Source organism: Trichechus manatus, unplaced genomic scaffold (assembly GCF_000243295.1).
Source record: "Trichechus manatus latirostris isolate Lorelei unplaced genomic scaffold, TriManLat1.0 scaffold00143, whole genome shotgun sequence".
Lineage (NCBI taxonomy): Eukaryota > Metazoa > Chordata > Mammalia > Sirenia > Trichechidae > Trichechus > Trichechus manatus.
Window position 1 is genome coordinate 3,444,210 of NW_004444079.1, and position 19,430 is coordinate 3,463,639.

The 19,430-nt window shown below is 43.0% G+C and overlaps 1 protein-coding gene across 1 annotated transcript in view; it reads left to right on the forward strand.

The window, feature by feature from the left end:
• JAML (junction adhesion molecule like) overlaps nucleotides 1-14,429 on the forward strand; it is a 32,894-nt gene extending 18,465 nt beyond the window's left edge. Inside the window, exons 7-10 of the mRNA XM_023739955.1 lie at nucleotides 5,029-5,167; nucleotides 8,608-8,668; nucleotides 11,132-11,218; nucleotides 13,902-14,429. Of these exons, the coding sequence (XP_023595723.1) occupies nucleotides 5,029-5,167; nucleotides 8,608-8,668; nucleotides 11,132-11,218; nucleotides 13,902-13,994 (380 nt within the window). The 3' untranslated portion in view covers nucleotides 13,995-14,429. The remainder of the gene's footprint in view (nucleotides 1-5,028; nucleotides 5,168-8,607; nucleotides 8,669-11,131; nucleotides 11,219-13,901) is intronic.
• The last annotated feature ends 5,001 nt before the right edge of the window (nucleotides 14,430-19,430 follow it).

Sequence of the window (19,430 nt, forward strand, 5' to 3'; positions counted from 1 at the left end):
ATGACAACATGCCCAAACCTACCCCAGCACACATCTCCCCAGCCCATCTACCCAACATCATTTAGTGCCCAACTGGATGCCTTGAAGTTATACTTGACTCCTCCCTTTGCTGTGACCCCTAATCTAACAGGTCAACAAGTCCTGCTGACTTATGAATCTGTCTTCTTACCAGTACATCACTACCACCTCAATTCTGGCATCATAGTCTCTGGCTTTGCCTGTTGGCCTCTAGCCAGTCTCTGCTTCCATTCTCAGCCACCACCATTCAAGCTTCATGCTGCTACCAGTGCCATCTTTCTAAATTTCAAATCTCAACAAGCATTTGATTCCACTACATATACTCTTTCAGTGGCTTCTCTAAGCCAAACTTCTGGTTGAGATAATCAAGGCCCTATATGACTTGGATACTATTAGCTATCCAGCCTAATTTCTCATCATACCCACAAATGCAACTTGTGCTCCAGACCTCCTGGACTGTTGCCAGTTCCTAAAAGCCCCATCCTATCAGGTCCCCAGGACTAATGCATAACATTCCCCCTGTCCTTCCCCCTGTTATCTGCTCAACAAACTTGACATTTCCTCTAAGATTCAGCTTAAGCTTTAAAACTTTTGCTGGTAAATTCCCATCTTGCTGTCAAATTCTCATAGGATTGCCTACTCTTTTCTCTGTGACCTCAGTACCCCATATAGACTTCTATCACAGCACCTGTAATAGTCTGTGGTTTTCTGTTTACATGTTTGTCTCTCTCTTTGAAGCCAGAGACTATGCATCATTCGCCTTTGTAACCTCAGTGTCTGGCAATGTCTGGCACCAAGGAGGTATTTGGTATACAGGCAGTCTCCAGATTACGAATGAGATACAGTCCTAAGTCTGTCTTTAAGTCAGATTTGTAGGTAAATTGGAACAAGTACATATGGTTCTTATTTAGCATCAGTTAGTCAAATGTTATGCATCTGTCAGCTTGTCCTACTGTGGCTTGCCTGTTGCTGTGATGCTGGAAGCTATGCCACCAGTATTTCAAATACCAGTAGGGTCACCCATGGTGAACAGGTTTCAGCAGAGCTTCCAGACTAAGACAGACTAGAAAGAAGGATATGGCAGTCTACTTCAGAAAAAATTGGCCAGTGAAAACCTTATGAATAGCAGCAGAACATTGTCTGATATAGTGCCAGAAGATGAACCCCTCAGGTTGGAAAGCACTCAAAATACGACTGGAGAAGAGCTGCCTCGTCAAAGTAGAGTTGACCTCAATGACGTGGATGGAGCCAAGCTTTTGGGACCTTCATCTGCTGATGTGGCATGATTCAAAATTAGAAGAAACTACTGCAAACATCCATTAATGTACAAAGTATGAATCTAGGAAAATTGGAAGTTGTCAAAAATGAAGTGGAACACGTAAAGGTTGATATCCTAGGCATTAGTGAGCTGAAATGCACTGGTATTGGCCATTTTGAATCCAGACAATCATATGGTCTACTATGCTGGGAAAGACAAATTGAACAGGAATGGCATCACATTCATCTTAAAAAGAACATTTCAAGATCTGTCCTGAAGTACAACATGGTCAGTGATAGGATAATATCCATACGCCTACAAGGAAGACCAATGAATACGACTATTATTCAAATTTACGTACCAACCATTAATGCCAAACATGAAGAAACTGAAGATTTTTTACCAACTTCTGCTATCTGAAATTGATCAAACATGCAGTCAAGATGCATTGATAATTACAGGTAAATGGAAGGCAAAAGCTGGAAACAAAGAGGAAGGATCTGTAGTTGGAAAATACGGAAAATACGGCCTTGCTGATAGAAGCGAAGCCAGAGATCGCATGATAGAATTTTGCAACCAATGACTTATTCATTGAAAATACCTTTTTTCAACAAAATAAATGGTGACTGTACATGTAGACCTCAGCAGATGGAAAACACAAGAGTGAAGTTGACTGCATCTATGGAAAGAGAGATGGAAAAGCTCAATATCATCAGTCAGAACAAGGCCAGTGGCCGAGTGCAGAACAGACCATCAATTGCTTATATGTAAGTTTTAGCTGAAGTTGAAGAAAGTTAAAACAAGTCCATGAGAACCAAAATATGACCTCTAGTATGTCTCATCTGATTTTGGAGACCATCTTAAGAATAGATTTGATGCAATGAACCAAATGCATCAATGACCGAAGACCAGACGAGTTGTGGGAAGATATCAAGGACATCATACATGAATAAAGCAAAAGGTCATTAAAAAGACAGAAAAGAAAGAAAAGACCAAAAGGGATGTCAGAAGAGACTCTGAAACTTGCTCTTGAACATAAAGAAGCTAAAGCAAATGAAAGAACTGATGAAGTAAAAGAGCTGAACAGAAGATGTCAGAGGGCAGCTCGAGAAGACAAAGCAAAGTATTATAATGAAATATGCAAACCCCTAGAGTTAGAAAACCAAAAGAATATGCTTAGCATTTCTCAAGCTGAAAGAACTGAAGAAAAAATTCAAGACTCGAGTTGCAATTTTGAAGGAGACTATGGGCAAAATATTGAAAGACCCAGGAAGAAGCAAAAGAAGATGGAAGGAATACAGAGTCACTGTAGCAAAAAGAATTGGTCGATGTTCAACCATTTCAAGAGGTAGTACATGATCAAGAACTGATGGTACCGAAGGAAGAAGTCCAAGCTGCACTGAAGGCATTGGCGAAAAACAAGGCTCCAGGAATTGACAGAATACCAACTGAGATGTTTCAACAAATAGATGCAGTGCTAGAGATGTTCACTTGTCTATGCCAAGAAATTTGGAAGACAGCTACCTGACCAACTGACTGGAAGAGATCCATATTTGTGTCCATTCCAAAGAAAGGTGATCCAACAGAATGTGGAAATTATGAACAATATCATATGAAAGTTAAATTATGCTGAAGATAATTCAAAAATGGTTGCAGCAGTACACCAACAGGGAACTTCCAGAAATTCAAGCTGGATTCAGAAGAGGATGTAGAACGAGGGATATCATTGCTAATGTCGGATGGATCTTGGCTGAAAGCAGAGAATACCAGAAGGATGTTTACCTGTGTTTTATTGACTATGCAAAGGCATTCAACTGTATGGATCATAACAAATAAAGGATAACATTATGAAGAATGGGAATTCCAGAACACTTAACTGTGCTCATTCAGAACCTGCACATAGACCAAGAGGCAGTCATTGGAACAGAACAAGGGGATACTGCATGGTTTAAAATCAGGAAAGGTGTGTGTGATGGTTGTATCCTTTCACACACCTTTCAGTCTGTATGCTGAGCAAATAATCTGAGAAGCTGGACTGTATGAAGGAGAACATGGCAACAGGATTGGAGGAAGACTCATTAACAACCTGCAATATGCAGATGACATAACCTTGCTTGCCAGAAGTGAAGAGGACTTGAAGGAAGCACTTACTGATGACGATCAAAGACTACAGCCTTCAGTATGGATTACACCTCAACATAAAGAAAATAAAAATCCTCACGACTGAACCAATAAGCAACATCATGATAAATGGAGAAAATACTGAAGGTGTCAAGCATTTCATTCTACTTGCGTCCACGATCAATGCCAATGGAAACAGCAGTCAGGAAATCAAACAATGTACTGCATTGGACAAATCTGCTGCAAAAGATCTTTTTTTTTTTTTTAAACATTTTAAAGAGCCCTTTTGCAGCAGATTTGCCCAATGCAATGCATCATTTGATTTCTTTTTTATTTTTTTAATTGTACTTTAGATGAAGTTTTACAGAGCAAACAAGTTTCTCACTAAACAATTAATACCCCTATCGTTTTCTGACATTGGTTGCCAACCCCATGACATGTCAACCCTCTCCCCTTCTCGACCTTCCTCATTACCAGCCTTCCTGTCCCTTCCTGCCTTCTTGTCCTTGCCCTTGTGCTGGTGTGCCCATTTAGTGTCGTTTGGTTTTATAGGCCTATCTAATCTTTGGCTGAAGATAAACCTGAGGAGTGACTTCATTACTGAGCTATAAGGCTGTCCGGGTGCAAAAGACCTTTTTAAAGTGTTCAAAAGCAAAGATATCACTTTGAGGACTAAGGTTCACCTGACCCAAGCCATGGTATTTTTAATTGCCTTGTATGCATGCAAAAGTTGGACAATGAATAAGGAAGACTGAAGAAGAATTGACGCCTTTGAATTACGGTGTTGACAAAGAATATTGACTATATGATGGACTGCCTTGGAAGAAATACAGCCAAAGTGTTCCTTGGAAGCGAGGATGGCGAGACTTCATTTCATGTACTTTGAACATGTTAGCAGAAGGATCAGTCCCTGGAGAAGGACATCATGCTTGGTAAGGTAGAGGATCAGCGAAAAAGAGGAAGACCCTGATGAGATGGATTGATACAGTGGCTGTAACAAAGGCCTCAAGCATAGCTATGATTGTGAGGATGGCACAGGACCAGGCAGTGTTTGGTTCTATTGTACATAGGGTTGCTATGAGTCAGTATGGACTTGACAGCACCTAACAACAGTCAAATATTTGTCTTGTTGTTGTTATTATATTATACTGTATGTACAATATGTATATTTAGAGTAAATGAGTGAAGGTGGAATGTCTCCTTAAGGCCTTGCTTGGTATCATGGCTATGGGGCTGAGTGTCATACCATGTATTCTTGTGGAAACAATCACTTGCCCATAGAAAGGTCAGCAGCATCTAAAATGCCTATTCTTTCCAGGTTGGGTAAACTAAATTTAAAAATAGAATTCTTAATGTGAAAGGAAACACTACCATAGGGGACATGCTGCTGGCCTCCGCTCCTACTCACCTCAATCTACATTTTAGGGGTAAAACAAGGGGTCAGACTTCAGTTCTCAATCCATGGGGGCATTTGGAGTTACCATGTCTTGATACGGCTTAAAGTCTGGCTTTCTTCCTGCTCTTCCTGGCTGCTTCTTGGTACTTAGTGTAGAACCTTTGCCTGAACTATGGGACTTTCAGCTCTTTTCTGGAGTACTGAGTCCCTCACATTGCTTTTTTGCTTTCTCAAGCATTGGTGACCCCAGCAACCCTGACACCTGATATCCTGGGTAATAATCATCTGGTGATCATTGTGGGCATTGTCTGCACCACCATCCTGCTGCTGGCTGCTCTGATATTGATCATGAAGAGGACCCACAGGAATAAGAGGTACAGGACTGCCCTCATCCCTTGGGATGGGAGGCTGGGGGTGCAGGACCTCCTCTAACCCAAAGTGACAGAGAGTGATAGGGCCATAACTACCATTTTCACTGAGGTATTCTTTTTTTTTTCATGGATATTTATTTTACACTTTGGGTTATTATCCAACAGTACTTTTAAAAATTTTTATTTGTTTATAATTCAGTGACATTGATTACATTTTTCATGTTGTGCCACCACTATTGCTATTCTTTTCCAAAATACTCCACCACCATTAACATAAACTCAATGCCCCCAAACAAAAATTCCCTCTTTCCCCCTTCCTCCCACTCCTGGTCACCATTAATAATCTTTGGTTTCTATATATTTGCTTATTTCATATAAGTGAGATCACACAGTATTTGTCCTTTTGTAACTGACTTATTTCACTTAGCATAATGTTTTCAATGTTCATCCATGTCGTGGCATGCATCAGAACTTCATCTCTCTTTACAGCTGTATAATATTCCATTGTAAGTATACACCACATTTTGTTTATTCATTCATCTGTTGATGGACATTTGGTTGTTCACTGAAGTTTTTTTAAAATAGAACCATCTATGGTTATCTAATAGATGTCATTCATGTAGTCACCCCACTCCGTTTGCACAGTGTGCTCCTGAGAAGCCTTGTACAGTCCCACACCTCCCTCCTTTGCCTTCCTATCATCCCAAGATGACAAACGCCTTTACAAATGGTGATCTAAGTAGAGCATAATTAAAGAGAGAAATCTTATACAAGAGCTCAATAGTGCCATTCAATGCCCGAGATGATTTTTGAATTATCTACGCTATACACTTCATATAGAATCTTAGATCTTGAGGACTGATAGTGGTTTTCTTTAAATGGTTTCATTCTGAATTGTAAGAGAGGCGAATTTTTGAGTGGTTGCCCTCAGATTCTAAATTTATTGTTGAAGTGTGTTTTTAAAGGCCTGACTTTCATCAGTGTTTTTCCAAGAGTCTCAGAAATGTTCAGATGCTCTGACATGACACTTGTGTTTCAGTGGCTGTTGGCAGGTCCACATCCCTCAGTTTATCAGCTACTGAGGAAATATGATGGTAGGGCAAATGGTCTCTTGTTGAAATAGTGTCAGTCGGCAGGGGCCCCCATTAGGACTAAGTAATGCTGACTTTCGAGTCCTCTTGCCCCATGGAACATGGGTTCTACAGACAGCACTGGTGCCTGCAAGGTCTGCATCCCACTCTGCAGGGCTCTCCGATTTATTTTTGGACTCTGTTGGCCTCTTTAAGGACCCTTGCTCTGAGGGTCCTGAGAGCACTGAACCAAGAATTAGACAACCTGGGTTCCAGTGTCAGCTCTAATCTGGTTGCTAAGAGACTGTGGACAAATCGCTTCCTCCCTGTGGGCCTCGCTTCCCCTCAAAATGATGGGCAACAGTTGTCTAGTAATTTACCCTAAAAAATGTAATCAGACTGGTATGCCGAGATTTGTGTATAAGCATGATCACTGCAGCATTGATTAAAATTAAAAATTGGATCATCCTCAGTGTCTATCAGAAGGGCAATAATTAAATGACTTGATATCCTATTCAATGGAATATTGTAGAACCCTTAGAAAGGGTAAGATGCATCTGTGTGTAATGACAAGGGGTAGTATTATAGAATATGTCGTATGATCTCATTTTTGTAAAAAAAAGACAATTAATGCTCACTTCAGCAGCATACGTACTAAATTATTTGTGTGAGAATACTTACGCTTGCATTGAGAGAGTCTGGAAGGATAATTGTAAAATGTTAATGACAGTGGTATTTGGGATAAAAGAAAAGGTGGGACCAGTAAGAGTGGGGAGTTTACTGGCTACATCAACTTCTTAACTGTCTACATTTCTATATTATTTGAATTATTTTACAAAAAGAATATATAACTTGATAATCAATAAATACAATAAAAATGTTTCTACTTTGGGAAAAAAATCTCTATGGTTTCTTTTCTAGCTTTAACCCTGATTTGTATTTTAGCTTTACCTGAGGCCAAAATAGAAAAAAAAGAAAGGCATATTCAGTTGCGAATACAGATGGCAAATGATCAAGAGATCAAAGGCCAACAACGGCTGACCTGAACCGCCCGGGAAGGGGCCAGAGCTCCTAGCTTGGGGTGTTTGTGGGGATAATTCAGCTTGGCCTCCTCCCTTGGACTGCTGTCTTGTTGAGCTTCTGCTGCCCCCTGCTGGTTCAGTTACATCTCCTTAGGCCTCAGGAATGCCGAGTGGGTGATAAAGTGGACTGAGCTCCAGAGAGAAGCTACCTGAATACATTTATGATCACCTAGTACATTCCTAGGATGGTGCAAGGTACTGATGGAGGGAGAGTTTTTAAAAGATTCTCAGGCTCACCAATTCCCACCTGTAAAGCGCAGATGTCCCCAACCTAACACTTCACAACTGAAGGTTAAAGAAGATGGGGTAATACCTGGCACATGCCTGGCCCCAGAACAGGCCCAACCCCAAAACCAAACCGACTGCCTTTGAGTCGATTCGACTCATAGCCACCCTATAGGACAGAGTAGAACTGCCCCATAGGGTTTCCAAGGAGCGGCTGGTGGACTGAACTGCTGACCTCTGAGCTGACCTTGTAGACTGGTGACCAGGCCCTCACCATAGGACGTGATTTTTGCTGACACTGCCTGAAAGATCTCTAAAAAGGGCAACATCTCTACAATTAGACAGGGGGCTTAAAGTGCAAAAGTCCCCGGTTGAAGGGCACGCTTGACATATGATTCATACTTCGGTATAAATGCCTGGGATCCGGGTCTTTTTTAAGAGCTGATTTGCTAGGGGGAAGGACAGAGACATCCCTGGCAGTCAGGAGGGAGTGGTAGGTTTGCAGGTTTGCAGTTTTCCTTTGGGTTGGGTCTGCTGGAAGTGTTTCCAGCTCTCAGGGGGCTTGTGTTCTCTCTGGGATCCCCAAGACTAGCTGAGAGCAGTGACAATGTGAAGCAGCTTATGGCCAACAGCCAAACTCAGTGGCTGCTGATGTCCTGTTTAATTGGCTTCCACACCTCTTGACTTGAGAAGGGAATTACATTACTCCAGCCTAAACACACAGAATGTGTCACCTCTCCCTCCCAGGGAAGGAGTCTAACCCCACGGCCCCTCTCTATTCATTCACTTAAAATTGTATTTCCTGTTATGGACAGAAAGTTGATGGGCGTAGAGGCTGTTTTTCAGTCTGAACTATTCTCCAGACTGGCTTCTTGCCCTGCACTAGAAGATATGCATTCTCAGGTTTCGAGGTGAGCTGGGTCACACTGGATGTAAGAATCTGGAACAACTAATTATTCCTCCTTCAGAGCCTCCCTCCTTGTAAACCTATGTGGGGGCCCCAGGTCGGCACCTTTGAATGTACAGCGCTGGCTGTTTAATCCCACCTGCTTTTCATGCCTTGCAGTTCAGTGAATTCTACAACCCTGGTGAAAAACCTGGAGAACACAAAGAAAGTGAACCCAGAGGTAAGAGAAGAACTCTGCTGTTTTGCTGATTTGCTCAGTGAGGGTGCGTGACCCAGGCTGAAACCGAGGTAGATGACGTGTTGTCCTCATTGCTCTGTGAACTGTGTCTTACCCACTGTTAGGTCTCAGTACGCACGCCCGTGCCTGGCACGGAATGGGCACTCCGGAAATCTTTATCCCTGCAGTAAAAGCTCTGAGAGTGAAATGAGGTGGGGTGGGGCGGGCCAGACCAGGCCAGGGCAGTGGATCCTGGTAGTGGGCAGAGGATCCAGAGCGCTGGACTTGGAGTTATTAGAAAGTCTGGGTTCAAGCCCAGCTCTGCCACCTCCCTGAGGGTCAGTTTTCTCGTACAAGAAGGAGGATAAGGACAAAAAGCTCTGCCTGCCTGCATTACAGGGTTGTTTGTAAGGTTCAAATAAAATGATATGAAAGTATTGTGTAATATATGAGGCACTGTGTAAATATAAGGGAGAATTATTATGATGCATTCAGAAGCTAATGGTTAAGAGTCAATATTCAGGGAGTGTATTCATTCCCTAGAGCCGCCCTAACAAAGTACTACGAAGCGAGTAGCTTTGAAGGAATAGAAATGTATTGTCTCACAATTCTGGAGACTAGGAGTCCAAATGGACATGTTGGTCAGGTCATGCTCCCTCCAAAGGCTCTAGGGGAAGATCCTTTCTTGTCTCTCCTAGCTTCTGGTAGGCCCGGGCGTTCCTTGGCTTGTAGATGTATCTTCACATGGCCATGCTTCCTCTGTCTCCCTCTCTGTCTCTTTTCTCCTCTTTTATAAGGACACCATGCAGGTGGCATTAGGACCCACCTTACTCCACTATGACCTCAAGCTCATTTAACCGATAACATCTGTCAAGACTCAATTTCCAAACAAGGTCACATTTATAGTTCTCAGAGGTTAGGATTTCAACATATCTTTTTGAGGGACACAATTCAATCTGTAACAAGGAACTTTAGAAAGAAAGGACCAAGAAGGACTTTTTCCTCCATGATAATTTGAGCTATATGTAAGGGCTACTAAGGATTAAAAAGGAGTCCCTGGGTGGTGCAAGTGGTTAACAAGCTCTGCTGCTAACAGAAAGGTTGGAGGTTTGAGTCCACCCAGAGGCACCTTGGAAGAAAGGCCTGGCAATCTACTTTCGAAAACCGGCCATTGAAAACCCTATGGAGCACAGTTCTACACTGACACACGGGAGGTCACTGTGAGTCTGGGTCTACTTGACAGCAACTGGTTTTTAAGGGTTGAGAAAGTGGATTCATTGCCTTGAAATCCTATTGCTTTTTTTTTTGTTTTTTCCTCTTTAAACTTCTCTTCAAATAGCTACATTTCCATCTTTTGGACAGTGTCCCAAGAGTAAGACGTTCTCCCAGCATGGTACAGGGGCCTCCAGAAGACCAAGGATTTATCACTGGATGACATTGCTTCCCTGAACAGTGACAGGAATGTGAATCACAAAGTGCCATTGACCTCACAGAAGTCAGGGAGTCACTAAGGGTCCCTGCCATACATGCCCTCTGAGAGCTACAATGACAATTAGCTGCTGATTAATGCCATGTTCCAGGAATTCAATTCGAAGGAAATAACCACATAATACAAATAATTTGTCAAGATAAGCATTCCTTACTGCTACCTAAAAACCCCACCCAAACAAAGATATTTGACTTAAAATTGTCATTCTAACCATTTTTGAGTGTATATCCAGTGACATTAATTACATTCACGATATGGTGCAGTCATCACCACTGTCTATTTACAAAACTTTTTCATCACCCCAAATGTAAATGCTGTACACAGTAAGCAATACCTATAGCCGTCGAGTTGATTCTGACTCATAGCAACCCTATAGGAGAAGGGCTCCTTACATTAAGCAATAGCACCCCATTTTCCTTCTCCCCCAGCCCCTGGTAACCACTAATCCACTTTTGTCTCTATGCATTTGCCTATTCTAGATATTTCATGTAAGTGGGATCATACAATAGTTGTCCTTTTGTGTCGCTGACTTATTTCACTCAGCATAATGCTTTCGAGTTTCATCCATGTTGTAGCATGTATGAGAATTTCATTTCTCCTTAAGGCTGAATAATATTCCATGGTATGGGTATACCACATTTTGTTTATCCATTCATCTGTTGATGGACACTTGGGTTGTTTTCACCTTTCGGCTGTTGTAAATAGTGCCGCAATGAACATTCGTGTACAAGTAGGATGTTTCGCTTTTGAAGCAAGGAATTTGGTTCGTAAGATGGTGGTCTTTCCTAATGAGTGAAATTTCAAGAAGCCTGAAAAATGAATTATCATTATAGATGATAATTCTCTAGCTCTCAATAACTGTCTGAATCTGCTGATATTGGTGGTTGATGCCCTGGGAATAGGAATGATGAACTTTTTTCTGACATCATAAGATTCTCTTGATTTTAAGAAACTTTCATACCATTTTTTCCCTCTAGAAACACATTTACTCCTCGATAAGTACAAAGGAGGTGATCCAGGAAGAGGAATTGACTGGGAAATCAGAGGCCACCTACATGACCATGGTGAGAATGATTCTGGGTCAAACTGAGCCTGGTTTCTAGAGGAGGGAGAAGGAGCTGGGAGGGATACGGCCAACTCTTGGACAGACCACTTGGCTAGGCCACCTGGGGAGGCTGTTTGCTGAGGTCAAACATTTTTCTAAGTAGTAGGAATGTCAAAAAATCTGAAGCTCTGATGGACAGAAGAGTAGTATAAACTTACCTTCACACCTGCTCTTGAGGCTTAAGGGTCATTGCTGGAGATTATTAATTTTAATGGTAAAAAAGACACCTTAATCTGGGATAGGGAAAGTGCTTCTGCCTTATCAGTACCAGTTGCCATGGAGTTGATTCTAACTCAAGGCGACCCCATGTGTGTCAGAGTAGAACTGTGCTCTGTAGGGTTTTTAATGGCTGAGTTTTCGGAAGTAGATTGCCAGGCCTTTCTTCTGAGGAGCCTGTGGGTGGACTCAAACCCCCAACCTTTCAGTTAGCAGCTGAGCACATTAACTGTTTGCACCACCCAGGAACTCCTGAATAAACACCAGACTCCACTTTCTAGGCCTCCCCTCAACATAACGCAGACTTTGGTAACCAAGCCGGTGACCCCTGGTTAAACACAATCTAATAAGAAGAGCATGTTAAGATCCTTGGACTAGTGTTTCCTTGCAAGGAGTTGTTTTCCTTCCTATCAAAAGGTCGACATTGTTGTTGTTGTCGTTGTTTTAAATTCCAGGACTTATTATACCTTGACATAGTCTAACTGCTAAGCAGGCTGCATGCTGAATTTCGTATAGTAATATGGAGTCTGACTCATATTTTCTCTTGTACAGCAAGAGGGGACCTAAGCACAGCACCTAGAAAAGGCACCTAGTAGTGGAGCGAGTAGGGGTAGGGACAAAAGGAGTTAGCCGGCAGTGAAAGCAACACTATTTGTGGACTAATTATAGGCACCATGTCCATTAAGGGAGCAGTGTTCTGCTAGATGCAGGGAAGACTGGCCCTTCCTAATTGTGGACGGATGTGTTTGTTCCTGTTGCACTGGCATTTATGACACATGACTCCCAGCTGATTGTAGCAGGGAAAGGTTCTGCCAAGGAAGTGTGAGATCAGAGGCCTGGCCCAGTTCCACCAAGTGAAACATTAGCTGCACTCTAAAGTTTCAGTTGCTTATAGTAATTTTTCCCCCTACATCCTTTTGCCAATATTGCCATGTGATGTTACAGTAACTGCCAGCCCTCATCCTGGACCTCGGAGACGTGCTGATGCAGTTGCACTGTGGCTCCTGCTAAGTATTTCACCCACTCGGGTGTCACTGTTTGCAGAAAGTCTCTGAGATAGAGATGATGTAATAGTGACTTTGAAGCTACCTCCCTTATGTTCAGTGCGAAACCAAAACCAAACCCCTTGCTGTTGAGTCTATTCCAACTCATGGCGACCCCATGAGTGTCAGAGTAGAACTGCACTCCATAGGGTTTTCAATGGCTATAATCTGATAGAAAGGTCCTTGAGTGGTGCAAATGGTTTGCACTCTATTACTAACCTAAAGGTTGGTGGTTCAAACCCACCCAGTGGCACCACATAAGAAAGGCCTGGTGATCTGCTTCCATAATGATTATAGCCAAGAAAACCCTATGGAGCAATTCTACTCTGTAACACATAGGGTCGCCATGAGTCGGAGTTAACTTGACGGCAACAAGTTGATTTTCTGGAAGTAGATCGCCAGCCCTTTCTTCTACAGCACGGCTGGGTGGATTTGAACTGCCAACATTTCAGTTAGTAGCCAAGCACAAACCTTTTATGTCACAGGTGCTTGCTATTTAAACTCTGTGGAAAACAGCATCTCTGCCCTCTTGAAATGGATCAATAAGAGGCCAGGGCTACAAACTCAAAGGCCTTCAGGGACTGGTCAAGTTGTTTTAAAACACTATGTACCAAATTAAATAAGCCTGTGGGAGAATTCTGGCCTGCAGGTCACTAGTTTGAGACCCTAGGTGTAGGGGTAAGGAAGAACCACTTGATTTTTCTGTTGAGTTGATTAATTTTTACTTAAATGAAGTGGTGCCATGCTGTTTCTGAGCCTGTACAGCACTGTGGTTAAGATCATAAGTTTTGGAGTTGGACAGATCTGGGTCCAAATCCTGATTCTGACTTTACAGCTAGATGATCTTGGGCAGGTCACTTAGCTTCTTGAGCCTCAGTCTTCTCATCCATAAAATGGAAATAATAATAACCTACATCCCTGATGGTGAGGATCACTGGAGGTATTGCATGTGAAATTCCGTATTGGACAGGACACCTGGAAAGAGCTCATTAAATGGTGTTATGTTGTTGCTAGCTGCCATAGAGTTGGCCTCCAACTCATGGTGACCCCATGCACAGTGAATGGGACCATTGTGATCCATAGGGTTTCCTTTGGCTGGTTTTTGGAGGCAGATTGCCAGGCCTTTCAATCTAGTCCATCTTAGGCTGGAAGCTCTGCTGAAACCTGCTCGGCACCATAGTAATATGCTAGCCTCCACGACAGATGACGGGTGGTGGATGTATATGAGGTTCATTGGCTGGGAATCAAACCCGAGTCTCCAGCATGGAAGGCCAGAATTATATCACTGAACCACCACTGCCCCCTCAATAAATGGTAGCTGCTATTTATTATTGAAATGCTTCTTACAATTGTGCTTTGTTTCTTTCTTCTCTTCCTCCACAGAACCCAGTTTGGCCTTCTATGAGGTCAACACAGAACAACCCACTTGAAAAAAAGTCAGCTGAGGAAATGCTAAAAACAGAGCAAGCTTTTTGAGAAGAAAGGAGCTTATCTATCTTTCCAAGCACAGTGGAAGAGACTCTATCTACTCTATGTGTCCTGAGCTGCAGTACCAGTTATTTCTAACCTCCTAACTCTCCCCCCTACAATTGTCCTCCTGCCTTATTCCTTGGCCAAAGGACTGAAGATGGAGGATTTGCAGGCTGGCAGAAAGACTGGACAGATTTGGAGGAGCAAGGCCTAATGAAGGGAGGGTGGAACGTGGGCTGGGAGGCTCTGGTGTGGGGCACTGGCATGGAGGAACCTGACGGAGCTGCCGCACCGGCCTCAGGTGTGCTGTCGGATGAGACCCTTCACTTGGACAGTGTTCTTTGTGGATGAGCTATTGGGAAGAATGAAAGAGATATAAAAACCAACCCAAACGATTCTTTTGATAAATTATCCCTAAATAAATGTGATTTGTGCAAACCATCCATTTTTATGTCCTGGCTGAGGGACAAGGGGAGTCATGAAGAGGACTTTACCGTAGGGAAGTCTTACAACAACCGAAGTTCCTCAAAGAAAGCCATGCTGTGGCTTAACACATTGGGGTTAGTTTTGGTCTTAGGAGTGGGAAATTTCTGGGGGCAAATGGATTGGAAGTGGGGTGGGAAAACAGCTCTAGGATTTAACCCATGAGTTCTTAATTCTGGCTGGGTATCAGAATTGCTGGTGCCTCTTTACTGGACCTCATCTGATTTGGAATTCTTAGGTAGAGCTTGGACATCTTTTTTTAGAAGTGATACTCATGGGTTGCCAAAGTGAACAGCCACTGATTTAACTCTTGTTCTGAAACCTAAGGTTCCTATACTTTTTGGTTACTACTGTAAGATTTGATAAGGTTGGTCTTAAAGGATCCTTTGGTTCAGAACTCCTATTCCTAGCCTCCAGGGATCAGCCTGAACTCAGTTCAGGTCTCCTCTCCTTGATGCTCACAGGTACCTTGCTCATTCTCTGTGTCTCTTCCTTCTCATTTAGCCATTCAGGGCATGGATAAAGAGGAAGGCTTTTCCGGTTCTCCAGTTTTTAATCCAATCTCAAGTGGGGCTGCATTTTTTTTTTTAATCTTTTTATAAATTTTATTTGTTTTATTGTTGAAAATATACACAGCAAAACATATCAATTCAACAATTGCTACATGTACAATTTTTAGTGACATTGATTACATTCTTTGAGTTGTGCAACCATTCTCACCCTCCTTTTCTGAGTTGTTCCTTCCTCATTATCATAAACTCACTGCCCCCTAAGGTTCCTATTTAATCTTTCTGAGTTGCTGTTGTCAATTTGATCCCGTATAGATAGTTCTTAGGGGCTACATTTTTGAAGAAGTCTCCTAACTCTTCCAACATCAGGACCCTCTCATAGCACACCCATTATTAACTTCTTTCTTTTTCATCAACTCTTCTTAGATTTCCACTTGGAAGCCTGTAGATTCTTTTTGTTCTCATTCATCTGTAGCCGAGGCATTCAATGTTTTCTTCTTACCTGTTAGCTCTATAAGGAGTTTGCCAATAATCTACAATAAGAGCACTGAAGGCAATATCTTGTCCAAGAATCGTACTGGAAAGAAGACTCATATTGGCATAGAGGTAATAGAGGTGGGAAGAGGACTTTCAAATCATAAGACTTCTTGGAGAGGAAGTGGTTTAATTTCTGGGCTAGTAAGTAACATTGTCTCCTGGGCTAAGGGGCCCTTTTCCACTTCCTCAAATATTGTGTGCATAGGAGGATGGCCTCCAAGGTACAGAGACAGGGGGACGGATGGTGATATTACATAGAGTTGCTATGAGTCTAAATTGACTCAGAGACAGTGGGTTTTGTTGTTTTCTTTTGTTGTTGTTGTTATTCTGGAACTGAGAAAATCATTGAGATAAGAGCTGGAGGAAGGGATGGGCAGCTTATCTACATGCTCCTGCAGAGGGTGCTTTGCTGGGGAAAGTGTGGGTATGCCCTTCAGGGTTGGACTTGCCCAAATTTGAATTTGACTCATTTAGAGTCTGAATTCCATTCCAGGTTCAGTAGTTGTGACTGCAGGGAGGAAGAGGAGGCCCACCTCTCCCCTTACCCCTTACAAACCTTCCTCATATACGCAGGCTTGGAGTCAAGGTCGAAGGTGGACTTCCAGCTATCAAATGCTAATTTTGCCCCAAACCAAGACCGGGCCTTTGGGGGACCTTGAAAAAGACCTGCTTGCTCATTCATGCCCTTCTCCTAGAGATAAACCAAAACCAAACCAGTTGCTGTCTAAGATGGCTCATGCTGACCCCATGTGTGTCAGAGTAGAACTGTGCTCCACAGAGCTTTCAATGGCTGTGATTTTTCGGAAGTAGAACACCTTTCTTCTGAGGTGCCTCTTGGTGGACTTGAATCTCCAATCTTACAGTTAGCAGCTGAGTGCCTAATAATTTGCACCACCTAAGCACTCCCTCCTAGAGGTGGCTGTCCACTAAATCCAGGAATATGAAGGCATAGGGTATAGGGAATGGGCTTCAGAGTCCAACAGGCTGATCAAATCCTGGCCCTGTCTCTTACTCACTCTTCAGTATTGTAAAGTTTACTTAAATTCGTCGAGGCTGTTTTCCCTATATATAGAATGGAAGCCCAGGATTTTTTGTGAGGATTAAATGAGGGGAGAGTGCCTGGTCTGAGTCCTCCATCCCTTTCAAATATGTCTTTCCTATTTGGATTTATCCTCCCAGCCCTTGGGACTCAGCTACTGGCTCTTCTATCTACGCTAGGCAGTCTGATAACATAATTAAGAAATGTGGGTGACAAGGTCCTCTGGTGAGTCAGTCCCCATCTTTTCTTAATTTTTATTTCTATGGTCAGGGAGCTCTTTAATCCAAAATACTTAAATCCGTCTCCCCAGCCAAAGTGTTAGGAAGCTGGGCTTAGAAGGGTAACATTCTGAAGGGCAGGAAAGCTGTTGGAGACTGAGCAAGCTGGATCTCCTTGCAGTCCGTCCTTTAGCAAGCAGTCTTCTTACTTGAATTTGCAGTATGCTAAGTCCCTGGAACACCAGATGCTCCCATATTCAAAGATTTCCAGAAGCGTGAAGGCATTTGCAAACAGAAGGCAGCCCCAGGGGCGGAGGAGGCTGAGTTACCCACGAATAATGGATAATTAAACGGCTTCAGAGTCTGCCTCTTGGAATTGAAAACAGTTTAGCCTGCCCACTAGAGACCAGTAGAAGATGTGCCTCCTTTAAATGGTTACAGCCTTCTCCCAACCTTTCAATCCTTTATGTCTCCTTGCCACCCCACTCTTTTTTTCTTTCTTTCATTTTTGGCTAATGAGTATGCTTACATATCTACATTGACAGTTTTCTTTGATAAAAAACTAGTTATTTTTTCCATCTTGTGTGGCACCTCCAGCTTTTGTGTGTGTGTGTGTGTGTGTGTGTGTGTGGTGCATATAAGGGGTCATGCTGCCACTGAATTTGCTCAGTTACTGTGAGTCAAAGAACCTTAGATTCTAAGTTTTCTCCCAGCATAGACCAGTTATTCTCTTACTGAGAATAAACGAAGTTTCTCAGGACCACTGACCTTCTGACCTGGTCACCTGGTTTGCAGATGTGGTCTGGTCTTCTTGCTACAAGGGAGATCAGGCAATCTGTTACCACTTTTGTAAACCCTTACTCTCAAAACACCTCTTCATCAGAAAACAGGGAACTCAGAGTTCCCTCAGAATAGCTAAGACCTTTCTTATCTTATGTCTGGTGAAAGCAATAGCAATTTACCTGTTCTAGAACCTTCAAAGGCACCTGTCTGCACTCTGAGTTGTGTGTTCACGGTCTTCCGTTCTGGCGCCACCTCATCTGCCTATTTCTTCATGACAGGAACCCTATGCTCCGAATACCTGTCTCCTTCCTGCCTCTGTACCTTTACGCCTAGTGTTCCTTTGCCTGGAATGCCCTTCTGCTTCTTGCCTGCCCAAGTCAACATTCCTTCAAGACTCTACCGAGTCCTGCCTAGGAGATCCCCTATTTCTCACATCTTCCTGGAGGTCTCTACACTTGTTCAAGATTTTATCTTCTGTTGTCCTCTAATTGTTTCATGGGTGTGAAGCTTTATTTTTCCTTAGAGATCCTGCTTTAGGCCTCTAACCTTTGCAGAAAGAAGTCACTCAATGGCCCATCCAATGTCCAAGTGTGGGACTCAGAGGAAGTGTGTAACAGGCCCTTGTTGAATGGAATTCCTCAGGAGCGGAGTGGGACAATTTACACATGGAGCTGCAGACCTGAATCCCAGCCCAGTTAAACCCCATCTTGGCTGGGTAAGGTCAGGCTGAGGGAATTTCTGCCCTTTCTCGAGTTGTGAAATAGCCATTTATAAACGCTCATTTGCTCGGCAGAGGCCCAGCCCATACTCAGAAGAATAAGACTCAGTCCCTGTCCTTAAAGTTCTACAGTCTAGTTGGGGAGGTAAGATATGTAAACCATAATGACAATACTATGTGACCCCTGCTAACACAGAGATCCAGGCAATACCGGGTATACCTTTGTCCCCTTGTCCCCCATAGATGGAATTGCACTCATCATGATGTATTGTGAGTTTCTACAGTTATCTCCCTATCTAGAATGTGAACTGTCTAAGGATGAGCTGTATCTTATGCATTTCTGAGTCCATAGTTTCTAGCCCAGCATCTGGCACAGATCTGCTACAACCATCAGTTGCCATAGAGTCAACTCTGACTCAAAGTGATCCCATGTGTATCAGAGAAGAACTGTGCTCTACAGTATTTTCAATGGCTGATTTTTCAGAAGCAGATTGCCAGGCCTTTCTTCTTAGGTATCTCTAGGTGGAGTTGAACTGCCACTCTTTTTCAGTTAGCAGCCAGGATGTTAACCATTTGCATCACCCAGGGACTCTGTCTCGTACGTAAACTAATAAAACCAAACTGGTTGCCGTCGAGTCAATTCCGACTCATAGTGACCCTACAGGATAGGGTAGAACTACCCCATAGGGTTCCCGAGGCTGTCAATGATTACAGAACCAGACTGCCACTTCTTTCTCCTGTGGAGCAGCTGGTGGGTTTGAGCCACCACCTTTTGGATAGCAGCCCAACTCTTTAACCACTGCACCACTAGGCTCCTGTCTGGCCCATAGGGGGCGTAAAAGAGATACACAGTTTGTTGAATGAGGGAATTGATAAACAAATCAGTGGATGCACCCAGAGCACAGAGAAGAGGTGTTTAGAAGGTTAGGAGTAAGGTGACTTTGGAGATTTTTGAAGAAAGACTAGGAGCTTGCTGAGCAAGCAAGAGAGGAAGGACATTCCTAGAAGATGGAACTACAAGTGCAAAGACACAAAGTTGAAGCCAAATATGGGTTTAGAGAAACCTCAGCGGTTATAGAATGGCTTGACAAAGGAGTATAGGGCTGAGAAGAGGTGAATAAAATGAACCCCTGTCTGGTTACCCCTGAGCAGGCC